Below are 22,045 nucleotides of genomic sequence, written 5' to 3' on the forward strand. Positions count from 1 at the left end.
GTTACATAACAAGGTGACAGAGTGCTTCAGGAACGCCAATGATTGTGAATACACTGGGGAAGAAATCTTTCTCTATTCTGCTGATTAAAATCAGGAGTTAAGTTTGAAAGGTTCTTGCATTTAAATGAGAATTTTCAAGTGGATTAAAGGTCTCAGTGCATATTTTGCTCTTAAATATCTCTCCTGAGTTATACTGTGCTACTAAGGGGGAAATATTGCTGATCACTTGTGCAAAATGTGAAAGACTGGACATATTTTGGTAGCTAGTCTAACGAAACTGGTCTTGTGGATTTAAACTGATGAATCACTATGGTAGATACTTTTCAGTATCTTGGTCATTTACCGTGTTACAACACTGTTTTATAGCCTACTATCATTTTATCAGCTCAGGAAGGAATTGGCCCTGTACTACCTTTTGCAAAGTGTTTGGAAAGTGTTTGTATGAAGGTGATAGTATCTTGGGCAATAGTTTTACAATATTTGTTTAAAGGACAAAAAGACAAGGTTGAAAAGCAGTCAGTATGCGGCCTACAAGGTGTTATGTCATGGGTTCCAAAAGTATATCCTTACTTTAGTATCTCCAGGTGTATTGCTTTTAATGTAGTACTTATTGTCACAAATTTCAGCCAAAACCTCCATATCCATTTCCTGATTCTGATTATTCTTTGGGATACACAGACTGGGGCTTTTGATGGTATGAGCTTAAAAAGTTTTAGTAGCAAATATATACCATGGTTTATCTTTGAAATACCTCTGAGCTATTTGGTAACTGTCAGTACTGTCAGGATCCATATTATTTATTTTATAACTTGCTGTAAATATAGAAAACTGAACAAAAACCAGTTTGGCTTTCATTTCAATTAAAAGCTGCAAAAACAAACCGCCTTACTAGATGTAGCACTGATGTCATCTGTAAATATCCCAGTTAACAGCTGACATCAGTACAATAGCATAGAATACTTGACCTTGCTTTACACAAATACCTGACCAGTGAAGCTTGACCTCCTGTGTCTCAGACTCACTTAGATATTCCCATGTCCTCTGCAAGGGTCCCTAACAATTCATTGTGTCTTTCCCCTATTGCTCTCCTAGTGACCAAGAGCAAGCTGACAGCTCTGCATCAGCTCAGTAAAAGAATCAAAAAAAAAAATGGAAGGTTTCATTCTTTTGCGTTGTCAGACTGAAGAGTGCTGCGTGTGTTTGTGCTGGTATCAACACACACACTTGAGAGATTGTAGTACCATTTCTGAAGGAAAGAAAACTGAAAAGCTTTGTTCAGTGAAGCTGGTGAATATCAGAGTTCAAGAGTAACTTCAGTGGAGATGTGATGAAATGTTTGCTGTGGGTACCTTCAGCTTCATCTTCAGTTCTTGGTAACTGGTAGAAGTGGCTTAGGTTTCCTTTGCTGGGAGGAAGAGGTTTGGCAGTGTGCATTTATTGTCTGTGATGAAATTAGATGATTTGGTGACAAAAAGCACACTCTTACTTTCAGTGTGTAGCTTCACTGAATTTTTTTCCACTTCAAGCATATGGTTTGGGGACAGATACTTATGTGCAGGTACAGATTCCTGGAAATACAAAATAGGCAGTGAAAACATACAGAAACTGGAGTCTTGTTTGCTGCACAATATTGTTTCCTAATATCAGCTATTTTGCTTAAATAACTTTACTGGGTTTTTCTATGTTCTGATTCAATGTTTCTTATTTTGTAGATGAGTTCAGTGAAAATGTTGCGTTCACGTCTCAACGGGATCCTCTTCAAGCTTATGTTTGAAGAACACGTAAACAATATCAAACCTGACATTATGGCGGTTACACTGGCTTGTGAAGAGCTCAAGAAGAGTGAAAGCTTTAGCAAGCTGTTAGAGTTAGTGCTGTTCCTTGGAAACTACATGAACGCTGGCTCCAGAAATGCACAGTCTCTTGGTTTTAACATCAGTTTTCTTTGCAAGGTAAGATGGACCTATAAAACCTTTAAGTGCAGATCTGTAAAACTCATGACACATGAAAGAGTACCCTAAACATGGAAACATTCAGTCAGGGTAGTTTACTGCACCTCTGTATTAAATAACGGATAGACAAGTGCAGAGTAAGCATTTCTGGGCTGCTCCCCTGCTGTAGCTGTCTTAGTGCAGTGGCGATTTAGGGCATTTTAATTCTACGTCTGTTATACTCTTTCTGGAGTATATGAGTAGAACAGCTATCATCTTGTCAATAGAATATACGCAGAGCTCTGAAGTAGCTCTAGTTGCTCATCTTTCTCCCCATCTTTGATGCAAATATCCCTCTAGCAGTGTCACAAAAAGAAGTATTTATGATTAAAAATGAATATTTTTAAACGATGTTGAACTTCAGTTGTGGTGGCAAAATATGGGATGCAATGAGAACTGCAGAATCTATGGCAGTCAGTATTTAATGTGCAGTGCTTGTTTGTTTATATGTTAAAATGAGTGTAAGGCATTGATCTGAACTTGACTGTCTCAGTTCGTAGAGTGCGTTTGAAAGGAAGGTACTTTACCTTATCTTAAATGGATACTACATTTGCTGAACAGATTCAAGAACAAAGTAGTCAGTATAAATCTTGCAGGGGAATTCATCAGTTACTATTTTGTTCGGTCTAATTAGAGGATCCAGGTTTCAAGTCCTGTTTTTTTTTGGATGCCATGAGGAAATGTTATGTGTACTTCGACAAAATGGAACCTTGAGGGGGAAATAATATTTCAGACACAGCAATCTGACATATTTCAGTAGAGAGAGACTCTGTTTGCTCTATTTTAATGCAAAGATGTTGCTAACTTCTGACAAAATAAAAACCATCACCTGAGAAAAAGTTTGGTTCTTTAATAGCTTTATCTTAAAAGGGTCCAAGTTGAAGGACTTTTTTTTTTCACAGTTCTAGTGCTGCATTTTCTTTTTGATAATAGTGGAATCTAAAGGGAAATTAATGTTTTAAGTAGAAAACTACTTGTTAATAAGGGGAAGGGCAAATGATGACTGTGCATGAATGGTACGCTAGCATGGCATAGATTTGAGAAGGAATCCTTGCACTCCAGGTGATAGATTTATGAATTGCTGTCAATGCAAATCCCACAGATGTTGACACAGCTAATGTAGATTGACTAATCCTGCAAATTGTTCTCTACTGAACTGAATAATTGCTGAAGCATAGCTATCTGTGCTTACAGCTTAATTCCATTTAGAGTAACTGTGACAATCTATGACTGCTTAATTCAGCCTTGCCTTCAGAAACAAAATCTATTTAATGTTTTTGTTTGTTTTCAAGATAGTTATTTCTGAGGGAAGTGATGGGTTATTTTATTTGTTGTTTTGGTTTTTTACTCCTCTTCTTGGAGGGAATATTGGGGAAAATACTTAAACGTTCATCATAATAAAACTATACTATTTAATATTAATCATAATAAAACTATACTATAACTGTACTATTGCGTTTAAGTAAGAGGTATATTTTTGTTTTAAGGAGATGGATAAAATGAAGACAATCACAAAGCAGAGGTGGCTGTTGGAGGAAAAGGAAGGTCTGATCAAAATCTAGAGTTTAAATTGTGTCATTAATATCTCTGCATATTGATTAAACCTTCTGAATTACCACTTTTAAGTTCCACACTCAGAACAAGTCACTTAAATTAATGGAAATGTAGTTAAATTTTTCTGGACAGAGTGACATGTGCATTGTGCAGTTTAAATTTATTGCTTATTACTCAAAAAAGATAATTTCTGCTATTTAAAGCTCTGCTTTTCCTTGCTTTATGTAGTTGCTACTCTAATTTGAATTAGATGAGTATAATAATGTGCTTTCGCAAGAATTCTTTGTTCTCAAGTAACTTTGTACCTATACTTTAGGGCAGTACACGTATTTAGGGAAGTAACTTTTTCCTCCACTGAGGCTTAATTTTATAAATAGGAGGTGTTGACACCATTAGGACTGACAATGATTGTTGTTTTGTTAGTGATTGCTGTTAAGAATCTGAATTCATATTTGGGTAATGACTCTTTTTATGCACTGATTGCTTCAACTGATAATGGTGTTTGGTTCTTTTGCTTTCAAATTTTGCCTTCCCATTTTCCACCTGAAATAGTGAGATGCCTTTATTTGCTTAGTGTTATTAACTAAGACTATGGTCTGAGAGGCCTTTCTTAACTGTTATGAATAGGACAACATATTAAACTATACCAGGTGGCAATTATGTTTTATAAGCATGAGATTTAATGTCTGTCTACAGCCACAAAAGTGGCTGTAAATTATCACATTATTCAAACAGTGTCAAAATTTACAATTGGTCAACTTTAGAATGAGGAAAATAATTTCTTACTGGTTTTAAACATTACTTGCCTAAAGTAAGAACTGCTTCAATGGGAGTTTTAAAATCAAACAGGATTATCTGGATTAATATTTTAAAATGTTGGTCATTTCTGTCATTGTCTAGTTTTTTTTTACTACTTTTGGTGACTCTCCCTGTTAGATACTTGATGGAACAAAGGAAGATAGAAGTTAAACCAACAGTATTAGCCTCTGAATATTGTTGGAACTTCAGCTGTTACGTGAACGGAATTTATAATACATCCAGCTGTGACTCATGTCAGTTTTTAGCTGTTCTTTACTGTAGGTTGATGTTTTGTCTAAAGACAAGGATTTAAGTCTCAGGAAAAAATAACCAGAAAACGTACTGGGATAAGGGGAATCAAACTAGGTGGGGAGCTCGATCAATGGTTTTTAAAGGCTTGAGATGTTTGCAAGTGTTTTAGTTTGTGGTTCATTCTATCTTTGTTCTTCTTTTCTTTTAGAGAGCAGTGATTTATACTGCCTTTAATGGCAGTGGAATTCCTGCCCCTGACAAGAGAGCTTGTAATTTATTAAGTTTATTTTTTTGAACCAGGCAGGTAGAACACATCTCTGTGTGTGCACATTCTTCTGTGCAGAATACACCCAGACCTTGTTTTAATGATGAGGTATTCGAACTTCACAAATTCACTTCTCAGTAAGATAAGACCTGATTTTCATATTGATTTTTTCGGTCATCTTTGAACAATCTTCAAATTAATTGTCTGTTTAGTAGTTATGTTCTATGATCTGGAAAAACGGATAAAAGGAAGTATTGATCTGAGATAAAGGTTTGTTTTGAGAAAATAAGTGTTCTTAAAACAGAGCTGGTCACTTTGTGTGCAGAAATCTGTTACTATCTAACAACTTCTTTAAATCATGATAAAGAAAATAAAGCAAAGAAAGCATGAATACACACTTGTCTGGCCGTAGCTAAAAAGCTAATGCCTGTAGAGTAATTGCAAATCCTTAAAACCAGATTATCTCTCTGGATGCTATATTGCAGTGTATGATGTTATTGAAGAAAGAAATGACTTGTAAACAACACTTGGCAGAAGGCAGAGAACTTAATTTTGTTCAAATAAGAGAGACCAACATTAGAATTCACGTGCTGCATCAAGACTGTCAAGCAGGAGCAGCTATTCTCATGTATGCACAGAATAACAATAGAAGAATAAAATAGAATAATAAAAATAATAAAAAGTTTTGGAAGTGGGTTACAGAATGGTTTGCATATTTTTAGTGTTTTACCAAGATACTGCATGTAAAGGGAGACTTGTTGCATTGATGTTACTTCCGAGTCACAGGCCTAAACGTTCTACTCTGTATATTACTTGATTTGAATGGCTGTGCTGTGATTATTATGCTCTGCGTTTATTGGTCTTTAATCCTTTCCCAAACAATGAATCTGATAGTATTGACCACTCAAAATGATGCTTCAACTTTCAGCTGGAAGCTGATTTCTGTAGCCTGCACTTATCTCCTATATTTTTATTATTTTCTATTTTTACCTAAATGTATTGTTCCCAAGTTCCATTTCTCAAGTAAAGAAAGGCCATAGAATCAGCCCCTGTAGTATAAATTGTAATACCACAGTGTTAGTGTATTTTATTATAGAAGAAACCAATTTGGAAAACCTTAAGTCAAGAACATGCATTGTTGATGTTTTGCACGTGGCATGTATTCAGGTACTGCTCTGTAAAAGCTTTTATGTTCCAATGTGTTAACACTACTAGAGATGCAGAAGTAAAGCAATTATCTATATTCTAAATGGGGAATTCCATTACTGTTGGTGGGTTTTGTGGGTTTGCTAAATCTTAGGGAACTATTAGGATTTCTCTAATATGGTAATGCTTGGGGAATGAAAAGGGTGAAAATACAAGGGGCACAATGCAGAAATATTTGAGAGGCAGAGAGTTTTAGGATGCACATTTTTTTTTTCCCATTGCATATATTTATTAAGTAGAAATTCGGGGTTTTTTTTTTTTTGCTTTATTTTTTGTTTAATACAACGAGGGGTCACTAGCAAGGCAGTTCTGTCTGCTTCTAAAGATGCAACCCTTTGTACAGTCCACCCTTTCTTTAGTACTGGCCTGGGTCTATACATACTTGCAGTTGTGAAGCTGGAACATGTAGTAATACCGTAAAATGCATGTAATCTTTCCTTTTCTGCTCCCATGCTATTCCATAATGTCATTTGGCATTTAGAACGCATAGAATACCTAATGGAAGTTTGTGTTTCTGATTAAATTGTCTGTTAAGATGTAATTAAGAGCCACCATATTAAAATAAAAGTTCTACTTGCTATTTACAGTAGATCTTAGCTTGACTTATCTGAGAAAGTAATGCGTAAAAGTGCAAGGAATGAAAGGAAGGGGGAAGGTATTGATTATGTTTTTCCCCATGATTTGCTCTTAGTCTGCTAGCCCAAATAGGACATTTCTTTAGTTGAGAAGACATTGACTAAATGTCAGCTGCATGAGGGGTGTTTTTTTTAGACAGTAGTCTTCTTGTGGCAAACTAGACACGTGTCTTGATTTCCTGTTTATTTACCTTTTAATGTGACGGAGGCCCTAAGTGTATTTTGTTTGTAAATCTAGCATCTTAAACTTGCCCTTCTCCAGAGCTCTTGGGTGTAAAAGGAGAGTTTAGATTTATGCTGAAACAAAATAATGTTTTAAAGTTGATTTTGTATTTATGCACAATACAAGTCATCAGAAAACCTGGAGCCTGTCCTCATGGAAGAACACGAGCCAGCGGTGTGCCCACGCAGCAATGATAGGTGACAGTGTCCTGGGCTTGTAGTCAGCAGATCACGGGTAGTGACTTTTTTGCCCTTAACTCAGGATTTGGTGGGTTGTGTATGCAGCATGGTGTTCAGGATTCTATACAAACAATTGTATTTGTTGATAAACTTGAGCTGGTTTAGGGAGGACCTGTGGCAACCTTCTGATACCAAGTAAGTTGCTGGAAAGGTGCAACCAAGCTCTTTAGCACAGTGTAGAGCAAAAGAATGAGAGACAAGGGTTGTAAATTGAAACTAGGGACAATTTAGATAGGAGAAAAAACTGATTTCACTTTGTCATTCAAAATACCCAGGTTTGTCTCTTCCATAAAGGAATGAAACATTAAATTTTACCCAAGAATAAGAAGAGAGGAGACAAAAGAATTATCCTGAATACAAGTATACTCTGTGAATCCAGAGAATGTCAAGACACAGCCATGCTGTTGTTAGCATTCTGGTTCCTATCTTTCATTTCTACTTTTACATTTAAATAATATCTGCTAAAACACACTCAAACCCTACTAAATTCCTTATCTTCTAATTGTATTACTAGGCTTAGAACTTGATTTTTAAAGCATACATATTAATTCTAAAGATCAAGCAGAGCTGTGTTATCAGTTCTGTCTCTTAGCTATTGGAAATACAGATGAATGTAGCAGAGACATGTTTGTTGGTTGTGCCAGAGAAGGAATTTGACACAGTTGTTTGAGATCTGAAGGAATGTTTACTACAGGTTTTAAACCACTCAGCAGGTGCTATTACTAACTGTTGGTAATGTGGTGTTACCACTGGTGACAAAAGATGTTTCTGTTGTAATCTGAAGGCAAAATAATTTTGTCCATTTAGAAAAAAGAAAAAGCTTTATCCACTTGATGTCAGAGAGATCAAAGACTGCAAATCCCACAGTTCTTGTTCACAGACAAATTGAAATGCAATTCCTTTCTACCATGCAGATGTTTAGCCAGTAAATCTACCAGTTTTTTTCAAGTTGGAGAAACTTCCGTGTATATAGCACATTAAAACCTTTTACCTGCACACCATTACTGAGCGTTGTTTAGTCTTTAATCACTGAATGGGTATGAATTAAATTGCATTCTTAATTGCCTAAATACCCTATATTTTTAAAAGCCTGTTTTTTGACTGTACTCAATTATTCTTAACAGGGTAATCCTTAAAGCTGAAAGGCCTGTATTAAATTGAACATCGATGGCAAGCCTGTCATGAGGATTATAGAATTAGAACTTCTAGTGATTTAGAGAATCAGAAAACAAATAGGAGATTTTACACACACATTTATGTATTCTTCTTAAATAAATCCTTAATTTCATTTGTTGTGTATGTTGTAGCTTACTCATGTATAAGAACTGTACTAGATGAGTTAGTAATGTGGTTAAATACATCTTTACAGATATACTTGTAATAGTAATTCTCTAAGGAGAGTGAAGTACATTTATCTCAAACTCTTGCACACACCTACTCTCTCTGTTGCCCTTGTAAATAAGGGGTGATCTCTACTTCCACTAAATCTTCAATCAACTCATACATTCATTCTCCATATCCATATAAAAATGGAGAAACTAAATTTAGACTTAAATTAATTTTCTCCCTCTCAAGTTCATGCTGTTCCTTTGCATATATACATGCACTGTGCCACAGGATTTAGCTACCAGGATCTGTTTCCTTGGAAATTTGCCTCTAGCCCTTTATTTTAACAATTGTCTCAGACTTTGTTTGTTAAAACACCAAACTGATTCTAGCAGTTAATGCACTCAGGTTAATGGAGAACAGAGGGTCTGACCACCTTCAAGAAGATCAGTTTATTGTAGACCACTAAAAATTGCCTCTAACATATCCTTAGAGTCTAGTGAAAATATGCAGTTACCTCTTTGCTCACACTGTGCACAATTTTCAGGCAGCTCTTCATAAATAAAGCTGAATGTATTAAATTTTCTCTACTGGCAGTTAGTTACCTTTGCTTTTGTATTATTTTGTATTCCAGGAAGGTGGGGTGCATTTCTTTAATGTGTCTGTGTAAAATTTAAAGTCTTCAGGATAAATCAGCCTGTGTTAAATTGTGTTTCAATAAAAAACCTGTAGATTTATGACAAGGAGTTTGTCAAACTTGACTGGTAAAAGAGTAGATTCTGACTTTTAGCACTCTGTCCAGCTCTGCAGCATTTCAGAGGGAATCCTTGAGAAATCTGGCAGTGGGGGGCATTGAAAGAATGAATTAAATGCTCTTCTGTTTAGTCTCTATTCACAGCTCTTTTTTTAATCACAGCAAGCATTCTGAACCTGCATTGCTCAAATCTCAGGACTTTATGGACTGTCTTCAGGTTTTGTTCTTGGTATAATTATTCTTTCAAGAAATACAGCATAGGAGCATAGGCGTAGGCTCCCTTTGTAGTCTTAAATGATAAAGAATTGGAGAATTTTCGTGTTTTAAATGATTTCTTCCATTTGCAGGCAACCACCGTAACTTTTTGCTGAAGAGTTTAGAATTGCAATGATCACTTTGCTTAAACATTTGACTAAAAAATTCTCTCTTTTCTCTTGTGTTCGCTTGCTAGATTCGAGACACTAAATCATCAGATCATAAAACAACGCTCCTACATTTTCTGGCAGAAATCTGTGAGGAAAGCTACAGGGACATCTTAAAATTTCCTGAGGAATTGCAGCATGTTGAGAGTGCAAGTAAAGGTAAGCAAATAGATAAAATACCAGAAAGTAACAGCTGTGTGCTTTGACATGAAATACTTCCAACGTTTCGTATTAGGTTGTTGGGTTACATAACCTGTAAACATTCATAATCCATGTGGATTTTGCTTTTCTGGTATTTATTGACCTGAGTAAAGTAGGCAGGGGAAAAACAGTAGAGACGTTACTTCTCTTCTTCTAAGTAGGTAGTGGTAATAATATGACCTGTTTTGGTGAAGTACTGGCAAAACAGCATGGGGGAAGTTGTGTAAGCAGTGTAATGATGATGTTTAGTTTAGCATTAAGCCTTTGAAGTCTTGTTGGTTGAGAGTGAACATCTGTGTGCATGAGTGCATGGGCATACACACAGTATCCTTCCCATATTAACACTTGAATTAACACTGAATAGAGAATAACAAATATGCTTTCTTAGGATCCCAGAGTGTATATGAAATGTACAGTTTAATTGTACCATACAGTCAACACTTAATACTGTTTTCATTCTTGGTCAGTCAGCAGTATAGCCAAGTGATAGAGTAATTCATGTGTTGGATATCTAAGTGAAATAAGCTGTGCTGCTCACCACGCTTGTTGCTTAGCTATCAAAAGCAAAGTCTGAGTGATAGCGGTTGAAGAAGGTAATTCAAACTGTTCTGTTTTGACTGGGCATTACTGATTCATCAGAAGAGAAAAACTTGGGATAGCACACAAATATGAAGAGAAAGAGAGGGGAAAATAACATTTCTGCTAGCTCTAGGCAGGTTTGTCTTGCAAATTTTTGTCTCCTTTTTTTGGTGTTCTCAGTCAGCGTCTCTGTTCAGTGCAGTGTTTATTAGATAGACACTTCTTTTAATTAAGCCATCATTTTCTCTCAGTTTGTCGTTTTCTGTCTTACACTTTAGTCGAGTGAGAGCAGAACTCTTCTTTCCCCAAGGACTTAGGTTGATTGATGAACTATTCCCTAGCACTGCTATTGCTTCATCTCTAGCTTATTCACAGATTTATGTGATTGCATTTGTCACACAATTTTTTGTTGTTTCTCAAACTTCACAAGTACTTTTGTATGGTTTTTTCTTGTCTGCATATAAACTACATTCTATTCGTATTGATTAAATGTCTCCATGTTTAATGTTCCTCTTTGCTGATGAATACTTCAGCAACATGAAGGCCCATTGACAAAATGGAGCCAGTCAGTTTGTAGAGGTTGAGGATGGTGTTGTGTTTTACAGCAGTATAGACACTGAAGAGGTAACTTGTGCATTACTGTCTTGAATCTACCAGATCGATATCTATATATGTATACACACACACATACGTTTATGGTGCGTGGTTGAACAGCATACAGCTGGATACTTACCTCTGAGCACCACTATGGATATTACACAAAGAATTCTTACTATTAATTTTGCTGTCAATCTTTTTTCTTCTCTCGCCCAACCTTACCCTGTAAGCATCACTGGTGTGGCCAGTGTGTTCACAAGGACTATGCTAGAGTGACTGATGATTCCTTTTACTTATGAACAAGTTTGTCATCTTATCTAAATTCCAGCAATGTTTTCTATCTGGTGATCATTCTTCTGGACGTGATTTTTAAGTTTAACCCTTTTCTTCCTTTTTTTTTTTCCTTTGGAATTCTTTACAAAGCCTTATGGTTTACCAGGCACCTTTGATGAGCTTTCATTAATTTTCTCCTGTTGCTGATGCTTGACCTTGCAGCTCTGAGATTTTTATAGTTTGATTCAAAGCTTCTAATGTTCTGTAAGTTGACTTGAGGAATTAAACTGTAAGAGTTAGTCAAGTTAAAATAAGCTATAGCATCCTAGAGACATAGCATATTAATTGGGAGCAAAGTCACTAATAATCCTGATGCTTAGAATATATATGAAAAAGGGTTTATTGCAGTTACATTTGTTTCATTCTGTAAGATAAAAGCTCATTATATTTCCTACAAACAGTGTTGACTTATTATCAGCAGTATAAATTACTGTTGGTTTTTAATGACCAAACCTTCCCTTTCAGCCTTTCTTTGCTTTCTCTAACAAAGCAGATTTTTGGCAGAATAAACGTGATTTGTGCCACTTGCTACAGTTCCCCCTGGTACTTTTGGGGTTTTGCTTAATTGTAATGTTCATCTGCTCTGTCACAGGTAGTCATTTTCTCTGTGCAGGAAGTTAACATGATTTTTGTTGAAGAGAAGATTTTTCTTTCCTATTTATTGTTTGCTGATAAACCAGTGGTTTCAGAGATGGACAGTTGGGTTTATTTTCCCTGTAGGAGGCTTCTTTTGGAGTAAACTGGCTATAGATGTGAGGACATTGGCATCAGCCATTTATACATAAAATAGAAGGAAATCTACCAGGAAATGTTGTCTCTGTATGAATTATAAATAAGGAAATATAACTGAATAGGTCTGATTACTGAGAATGATGCTGCTTACATTTAAGGCAGAAGGCAGCCTCATGGTTTAAATTGTACATAAAACTCCAAATACAAGATTTAACACATACAATTTCTTTTCAATCTTGGGTGCATTTTCTCAGTTTCACATAAATAAAAGTTAAGTCTTGTTTTGCTTTAATTTCCTTATAAGAATGAAGAACCAGCATCTGAACAACAGATGATTTTTATAACAAATAGATGATATTTTTTTTTCTAACAAATAGCAGATAAAGCATGAAAGTGGATTTTCATATGAAAAGGTCAATGGGATTAGATGAACTGCTCATGCATGTAGTAAAGTCTTCAATAATCTGATATTAGGTATAATGAAATATTTGATCTTTTTAAAGATGGCAGATCAATCCGGAGGTTTATGAAAAGGAAAAACAAATTAGGAAACAGTCTTATTCTGGAAAGTATGAGCAAAGGTTAAACTGTTTAACTGTCAGGACATTATTGGAAAAGCAGCGCTTCCTGCTTGGAGCAGACTGTGAAATGAAAACCAATAAAAATCTCACAAGACTGTGACAAACTGGATTCTTAAATGGAAGAGATACCTTCCTCCAGTCTGCAGTGTTTTCCTCTTGTTCCCCTGCTGTTCCAAGTGTGTGAAGCCTTGTTTTCATATTTCTACCTTATTTACTTGTTATTCCAGTTGCTGCCTTTCGTGGTATTTGTTGTTATCATCCTACAATCTGTGATTTTATTAAATAGCTGACAAATTTCCATCCCTTTCTGTAGGGTCAGTCAAACCAAACTTCACAACAAGAACAAAAGGTACCTTGCTCAAGTCAGATCACAAGTTTGGGGTTTCTAGGCAAAGTCACGTAAAAAGTGTAATGTGGAATTCCTTAGAAAAGACATGTATTTTTTAACTTGAAACTCCTCTGAATGCCAAGACTCCCAGAAATCATAAAAAAGAAATATGTAACATGCAAACTTGAGGAGGAACATCAGCCATGTATTTTATAGCAACTTAATCTCAGATTTTCAAAGAGCAACAGTTGTAAATCACAGTTCATGGCTTAAACATTGTGCCTGTATTTAAAATAAAACACAGCCATACCTCTATCAGTTGAACTTTGGTTCAAGCCCCTCCTGAATTTTACAATTCTTGACATACTTGTGTTGCTTCTTTTGTCTGCCAAGAGTGGGAGCTACTAGGCTGTGTAGTTATGGGAAGTTCTATGAGCCTGTGTTGTTCTCCTGGTGTTTAGGTCAGAATCAGTTGGATATAGAATGCTGTTATCTGTAGTTGGCCATTCTCTATGTTATCTTGACATGCTGTGCAAGTTAATGTGATACCTCATGTATAGATGGGGTATGGATCTTGGGGTTATCTGAGCAGTTGTAGGACTCTGAAGAGCAGCTTAACTCTAAGGAAAAAGCTGACCTTAACTGTACATGCAGTATAAAAGCTCTTTCAGAAATAATGAGAGTTTTTTCCAGTGCTTAAGGTAGAGAATTGTGTGCCTGGTAAAAAGGTACACCACTAATAATTCTTTTAAAGTACTGTTAAAAGAAACAAGGGGCATTCTGAGTAAAATCAAATGAAAGACGCCTTGGAGCAGGGGAGTGAATTATGTGTGTGTAGACAACTAGACAGTACTAATAACAAGAGCACAGATTTCTTTCTCCTGTTGACACAAAAAATTATTTCTCCCATTTGCAAGCATATGGTTCTGATGGTTGAGGCATGTCTCTAGGAAAGACACCAGCAATCAGAAGCACTGTGCAATGCAAATATGTATATACTTAATCTATTATTACAAATGCTCTAAGAAAACCTTAATGTTTAAATTCTGTGCAGGTACTTCACTGCGATTTAATGTCATAATTTTACAGTGGAGAAAATATTTTAAAACATTCTGTACCATTTTTGCTTTCAAGTATAGCAATTTAAACATACCCATAAGTAGGAGTCATTTTTCTGTCAAACAGAAGTTTTATAGTTCATTGCAGTAGAAGAAACTGTGTTTTTACATAGAGATCTGCAGTATCTTCCACCTTGCACTGTTTAATTTGCTGAAACAGATTTTGCCCAATCTGGCACATTAATGGGTATAAAATAGACAATGACTTCTGGCGTGAGAAATTTAATGCCTGCATCTGTGACTCTTCTCTCTATAACAGAATCTGAAGCTGGCGTTTTGCATCATAATCACAAGTCAATCTTGCACTGTTTAGTGACTTCTGTCATTCTTTTCATTCACGTAAACTGCAATATTGAAATGTCAGAAACTCTCTCAATGTGTTTTTCTAAATGTAATAAACACACAGTCAGGTACATCAAATACTTGAAGAGTTTTTCCCTCTGGTAATACTCCTGTATTTGCATATAGCCTCAGCATATCAGTGGTAGTTTATGCATCACCTCATTAAAAGTTTTTTCCACAGATGTGTTCTCCTTCATTGACAAGTGTCAGTGAGGAAGACAGGGAAGGAAAAACTTCACAGATAGTATTTGTGATAGTTCCAAGGTGCAGTTTCTGGAAGAGATCTGTTGGAGACTCAGTGGGGTTCTGGATTGCCTTTTGCTCTGCAAAATTGCTTACTAAATATTCCCAGTCTGTGAAGATTTTGAGGCTTTATTTAGAGGCTGTCTTCTAGTGTGTATGCAAAATTGGTGTAGTTCTGAATTCTGAAGCCACATTTTGAATTTATGATTTGGATTCTACATTAAACAAATTTGTTTTCTGTGGTACGTGTGTCCTGGGTTCAGCAGTAGCAGTCAGTTTTTCTCCTTCTTAGTAGCTGTTGCAGCACTGTGTTTTTGACTTTCAGCCTCGGAACAGAGCTGATAACACTGATGTTTAGACTGACCAAGGACTTTGTGAGTCTCATGCTCTGCCAGGGAGGAGGAGGGGCCGGGAGGGGGCGGGGACGGGACACCTGACCCAAACTAGCCAAGGAGGTATTCCATACCATAGCACGTCATGCCCAGGATGTAGAATGGAGAGTTCCCGGAAGGGCTGGATCAAGGCAGGGTGGGGGTGAGGTACCGGTTGGTGAGCGGTTGTATTCTCTTCCTTGTTATTTCCTTTATCATTATTATTATTGGTGGTAGCAGTAGTGATTTGTGTTATTCCTTAGTTATTAAACTGTTCTTATCTCAACCCGTGGGAGCTGCATTCTTTTGATTCTCCTCCCTGTCCCTCCAGGAGCGGAGGGAGGAAAGGTGGGGGGGGAAGTGGACTGCGTGGTTCTGATTTACGGCCTGGGCTTAAACCACGACAACGTGTTTTAAGGATCCACTTCCCTCCCTGAAGTTTAAATATCAAGGGCAAAATTAAAGAATAGTCCAAATGACTCTCATGGGTTGTTGCTTGTTAAAGAAATGAAAGCATTTAAGGATTTCTGGCTGTAGTTAAACCATTTTGGAGTTGAAGACTGCTTTAAATGACTTCTCAAATTATGTAATCCATTTAGGATTCCTTAGTACAAGCCACTAGAGAGAGGTGAAAGCTGCAGAACATCACTTCTTTCTTTTCCTCCTCTCTGTTCTTGAATTTGCACTTTTGTTGGTGTAAGAAAGGCTATTACACATCTGGCTGGCACCTCAGTTAATGAGACCAAACTCCTGTTGCAAGTTGAGAGCCTCAGGGGTGGTCTGTTGGATGAAGCTGCTCAACACCTTCTCTGAATTTTCAGTCACAGCAGATAGGTTGTGTTACAAAAGCTTTGCTCCTTCTCTTTGTATTCCTTGCTTTCTGTGATTTTTGCACGTGTACCACTGAATGTATTGTGTCACAACTGCTTCACAATGAGTGACAGCATACAGACACCTTTCAGTTGGATACACAAACCAAGCAAAGGCGAGCATGGAGAAATAGTGATGGTGCAAAATACGGGCTTTTAAAATAAGCACAGCAAAATTTAACAAGTTCAGTTAACACTTCCAAATCTGGTTGTGATTGATAGAACTTAAAAGTCCAGTTGCTTCTTTCCTTTGCATTGCTTGCAGTGTGCTTTATAGTTTTGCCAGGCAGTTTTGCTTCAGTCTGCTCGTGTAGTAGACACTGATGTTGTAATTACAATCTCTGTTTTCAGAGCTAACTTCTGAAATCTTGAAATAACATTTATAATTAAATTAACATCAAAGTAATGTGAGTTTCTGGAATTCTGAGGAGAAGATATCCGTGTATCCGGGAGAATGATACTGAACACAAGCTATTCTCACTCATTGGTTCTAATACTACTGGTTATGATTTTGTGTTGTAAAAGATTTTATTTGTAGTGTGAAAAGTCAGTTCACCTTCAGCTAATAAAGCTGTTCTACAATGTGCTGTTGTGAAGTTACTCAGGGAGATAAACCTGAAAAGTTAGCTAGCTGAAGGGCTGGTATTGCCAGGAGGGCTCAGACGCAATAGGAGATTGGCACACAACAGAATTTGTGCAGGTCATGGAGATAGCACACCACTTGTCAGGATTCAACCAGAAGAACTCTTACAGCTCAGAGTGCTTTCTTTTTCAGAAAACTGAGGGTTTTTATTGACAATTAATTTAATCTTAAGTAGTAAAAAATATTGAGTCGATTATGAGTTGGATAATACGACCTATCCAAAGGCAGGAAGGTATTTCATGTTCTGATATATGACTTAAGAGATCAATGACTTGGTGCTGTGCTGTGGAAAGGAGTTTTAACAACTGGCTTATGTCAATAGTGATAATGACAATGCATTTTGGGCTCCTAGGGCACTGTTTGTCAGTTATAATCAATTCTTAATCTCCTAGTAAGTTGTATTATGTGCATCAGAATTACTCTTTGATTCTTAAAACTTATACATAAGCACGTAATTATTGGAACTGAGATAAGTAGTTTTATTCCTCAAACCAGAGTACAGTTCTGTACATACGTTGATATTAAACATAAGCTACCCACAGAAACTTCTCTTTTTGCTCTGTGGATATATTGAGTGTTTCAGGATTATGAGCACTGTCTGTAATTTCCTCAGCTGCAGTGGGGAGAAGAAGACATGCTGCTCATGATGCTCTGGTTTTAGGCCTAACAGGCAATGTTTTTCTCCTTCCCCTACTATCTCACTTGTCAAGACAAACTTGATAATGGCATTTGCACTTCAGTGTGTGCAGTATTCCGGTTCAATTTCCTCACTTTAGATGGCTGCTGTTGTTGTTCTGAGAAGCTGAAATTTTGTTCATAGTTTGTACCCAGAATTGTAGTTTTAGTGTTTTACCTTGTGTGGTGTATTTCTTTTCCAAATGTGTGTTTAAGAACTGTCATCCTTTTCTTAAATGGTATCACCTATATCTGTTTTCTTTTTGTGATAAGATGTGATCATGTCATATATACATTTGTGCTACATTGATTTTAAGTCTGGATCCAGTTAAGATTATTTTGGTTAAGTGTTGGTGAGTCTCCTTCCTTTCTCTCTGTAGATGAAGAGCAATGTTGCAGTCTAGAGTCACTGCACATAAATGCTTCATTAAGCATCTTCTCAGACTGAAAGATAATTAGTGTCTTAGACTGAATCTCTCATTAAACTCTAAAGCTAAGAGCTGCTTGGGGCTGGACTTGTTACTGAGTGCTCTTATCTTGAAATTGTGGTTCACCTTTGCTGGCAAATGGAAAGAACAATAGAATCAATGCACAATTGCTTTATCTTTGTTTAAGATAATGATGTTACAGTAGATGTTTGAAATGCTAAAGCATAGCTGGGTCATTACCTTCCTTTACACATATGATGTATGTGATAAGTCAGCTAAAATGCAGAGACTCTGTTGGTGAGTGAAATCTAGGCATGCAAATAGTGTTTCGATTGTTGAGCATGAATAGTTTGTGGCAGAAATCTTACCCATTTTTTGGAACAAGAGTGTGGCAATGTGCCCTAGCTAGTTAAATACTCTGGTTTTTAACCTTTGATCCCAAGGTGTTTGAACCTCCACCTCTAAGCATTTCAACATTTCTTTAGAGGTTATGAACTTAACACCATTTCTTTCACTGTAGTTGGAGTTTTGCTTTGAAATTTAGACACTGTTGGCCTAAGAATGTACTTATCCATAATCCTTCACTTCTGCCCAAGTTCTGTTAAAAACACAGGATGTGTATCTAGAAATTGGAGCATTTGCTTGTTATCAATGGTAGCTGTGGGTGGATGTAATCCTAAGAGTTTGATCCCACCTGTCTGGACTGGTTATCTGACATCTTCCTTTGAATTTCTAATGGTTGAGTTCAGTGTCTTACCTGGCAAAAACGTTTCAGTATTAAGTTATTTTTATTGTTGAAGCTTGTTCTAGGTCTATTGCACTTCACAGTTAGGGAAGACCTGTTTCTGATAAAGGAAATACTGCACGTGGTCACTCCAATGCTTTTTTCCTCTCTGATATTCAGGAGCAATGATGATCAAAGCCATGTACCATGCTCTTCAGAAGCATTCTTCCAATGCTGGATGTACCTTTATAGCACAGTGGTTTATCTGTATATCAAAATATGACAAAGTGATTGATCATAGTTTGTGTCCAGGACACAGGATAGCTGGGTTAGGAAAGATTTCTAGAATGAGCAGAGACATGTTAATAACTTGAGAAATAGCATGTTAAGGGAGCTGTGCTGCTTTCTAGTCTGAAGCTGTTCAACCATGAAGCCTCAAGTATAGGTTATTTTGTGTGACGCAGGCATATTCTGCTGTATATCACAGATATGTGTGTATGCATGTAGGTACACATAAATATATGTACATATATATACACATACTTATGAGTTATACATAAGATACACCTGTATCACACAAAAAACCCCCCTATATAAATGCATGCATACATATGTATACCTGTGAGATCTATTTATGACAGTATATGTCCATATATACCCATACATAATATAGAGGGATACTCTGAGATACACAGACTCCTCAAGTAGACTGCAGCAGCACTATTCACCTAAGTCCAACAAAACATTTATTTTCTGAATAAATACAGACTTAGTGCTATGAATTGAGTAATCAATGACTGTAATTCCTGCAGATTAGGTGCTTGCTCACCCATTTCCTCTCAAGCTGTTTTTCATACTTTTGTCAAAGACTTACTTCCACCTGCCCTCAGGCAATAAGAAATAAATAATCATTTCTATGCTCAGACTGTAGTTACGGTACAAATACTGTCTAGACTTACAAATCCACTAGTTCGTTTGCTTCACATAGACTTGCTTTTACTTGCTGAACTAATTCATATCACTGGCTCTCACTAAGGTTTTTACTAAGCGTGGCTATGGCCATTCCTGTTCTGCTTTGTGATCAGAGACTCTTTAAATTTATTATGCAAGAGACACTGCACCTAATCAAAATGTATCATTTTACCTCGTTATAGGGGAGGACTCAGTCTGACGCAGTCTTACTTTAGAGAGGATTAGGCTGTCCTGTGGTACTATCACTGTATTACTGTACATATAAAATGCTTACCTTGACTGTGGGGACTAGCTAGCATTTGACATTAACATGAGATTAACTGCTTGTAGCATTTTGCTAGGACTAAAGTGGTTTACCAGACATTCACTAAGCCTTCCGTAGCGTGCAGTCTGTGCAACTGCTTTCTCCAAAATAAGTGGATGGGATTTATTTTTTTTACAAAGAAGGAATTAATATAGGGAAAATAGTAAAGTGAAGAAAAATATTATAGGAAGGTGATAGGTTGCCCAGAGAAGCTGTGACTGCCCCATCTTTGGCAGTGTTCAAGGCCAGGTTGGAATGGGGCTTGGAGCGACCTGCTCTAGTGGAAGGTGTTTCTGCCTGTGGCAGGGTTTTGGAGGTGAATGAGCTTTAAGGTCCCCTTCAATCCAAACCATTCTGGCCTGGGTTCCCTTCCCCCCATCATTTCACTAGTTTTCAGTATTTGTCTTCTTGTTGCTATCTTGAAATGAGATATTTGTGTACTGGATTTAGTTGGTTGTGCTCTCCTGCTGCAACATTTAATTTCATTGCTGCTATAGAGAGGCTTTCCCAGTAATAGTCTTGAAAGTGCTTGCGTGCCACTGAAGACCGAATGCTACCTTTCATGTAGATTTTCAGGCTAGTTCTACCAGAATGCCTAATTTTCATGTGCAGTGATGGGCAAATTGAAGGTGGACAAGCCTTTGCCTTGTGATCATGGGCTTTGAGAAGTATAGTGATCAGTACGTGCATTTATGGAATGGTTTCAAAGAAATGGCATTTTGTGACAAGTAGATTTTATGCTTTCGTAAATTAAAATCTTTCCAGACTTTTAATAGATTTACATCATTTTCCCTGAAAGACTAAAAAGTATCCACAGTGCCTCATCTTCACCTTACTGAAGTACTTAATCTCTAATAGAACAGTTCATGGGAGGAAAGGCAGATATTTTATTATAGTGTCCATATATATATATACATCTGTGTTGTTACATGGTCTTCTGAAGTTTGTCTTGCAGAACAATAACTTCATAAATTGTTTAAACAGAACTTGTGGATTTGTCTGGGCTAGTCAAAACAAAAATGAAGTGAATGAAAATGCCTATTCCACAGTGTTTTGTTGGCAATTCAGTGGGAATGTTAGTTATGGGAAGAGGAGTTTTTGAATGCAGTCTTCTTGCTTAGATGGAGTTCCTTTGTACTGTCAGAGTCAGGGGCACCTCATCTGAACTGTTTTAAAACTTAGTTTTGTAAAATAAAGTTACTGAAAATACTTTTCTTCCATATTAATGACAGAGACTAAAAATTCTCATTTGCCATTGCTTGCTGAATTCCTTTACACTTTACATTTCAAACGGAAATAAACTGCTCTGGCTAAGTGGTCATGCATTTAAATATTTCGAAATTGCTGAAAACAGTTAAACTTTATCTCTTAGGTTACCTATTTGCTTGAGAAATGCCACAGAAGCTGCTATTCTTTTTAGCACCAAAATTACCATTTGCTTTCTGCTAATTTATTTTTCAGTTCTAGGATTTTACTTCAGTGCTGTTTGTCTCCCTTTCTAGCCACATAACAGCCTGTAAAAATATTTCCGTAATGAAAGTTTTTCAGTTGAAGCAAAAATGTGTGCTCCATTTCTGACAATAATATCCAATGATTAAACTAATGCGGCCATAATCTCGAAGCTTTGACAGTGTTTATTATTTAAACTGCTTTACTGGTTGATTTCAAGTTAACTCTTGAACGTTACGTTAATAGCTACAAGGATACTGTGCTCTGCATAGATTTATTACTCCTCCACCCCTGTTGAGTTAAGCTTAAAAAGCTGTTTCATTGGAATTCTAAGATTTACATGATTAGTTACTAATTGGTACCCAATAGAAAAGATGAAATTGAAAATAAAATCAAGATTATGACTGTAATAGAGAGCTCTATTGGTGCCTTAGGTATTTGAATGTGCCTGTGACAAGTTACATCATTGTTATGGCTGCTATGAACCATTACTTACCAAAAATACCGAATTGATTTTGCTCTGGGAACTGCTTCCTTCTTTATAGGATTCCAATTTCCTATTTACTTTTTTATTCCTTTTCAAGCTATCATCTTGAATCAAATGCCTGCTACTGTTTAATCTCACATAGTCCCAGCACACGTTTTTAAAGTACAGGAGAGTAAGAAAATAAACGATTCTTTTGAAAATAATCTGCAACTTTCCAATCACCATTGGAAGATAATAAAAAGTGGAAACCCCTTTAAAAAGAAGTCATGTGCTTGAGTACCCAAGGAATCCTTGGGTTAGCTGGGATGTACAACTCCAGCATTAGTTTCGTAGAGCAGCTGCCTGCAGTCAGTGATTACTGAAAGGTAGATAACGGGCTGGATGTTCTGCCCTCTGGTTCCACG

General features: G+C 36.7%; 1 protein-coding gene across 2 annotated transcripts in view; it reads left to right on the forward strand.

Moving 5' to 3' along the window:
• The window catches only part of DIAPH2 (diaphanous related formin 2), a 231,741-nt gene that overhangs the window by 88,988 nt on the left and 120,708 nt on the right, over positions 1-22,045 (forward strand). For both annotated transcript variants that reach the window (XM_080624841.1, XM_080624842.1), the window contains 2 exons: positions 1,713-1,952; positions 9,695-9,824. In XM_080624841.1, the coding sequence (XP_080480967.1) occupies positions 1,713-1,952; positions 9,695-9,824 (370 nt within the window). The remainder of the gene's footprint in view (positions 1-1,712; positions 1,953-9,694; positions 9,825-22,045) is intronic.

The sequence above is a fragment of the Psittacula echo genome (genome assembly GCF_963264785.1).
Source record: "Psittacula echo genome assembly, chromosome: 8".
Classification (NCBI taxonomy): domain Eukaryota; kingdom Metazoa; phylum Chordata; class Aves; order Psittaciformes; family Psittacidae; genus Psittacula; species Psittacula echo.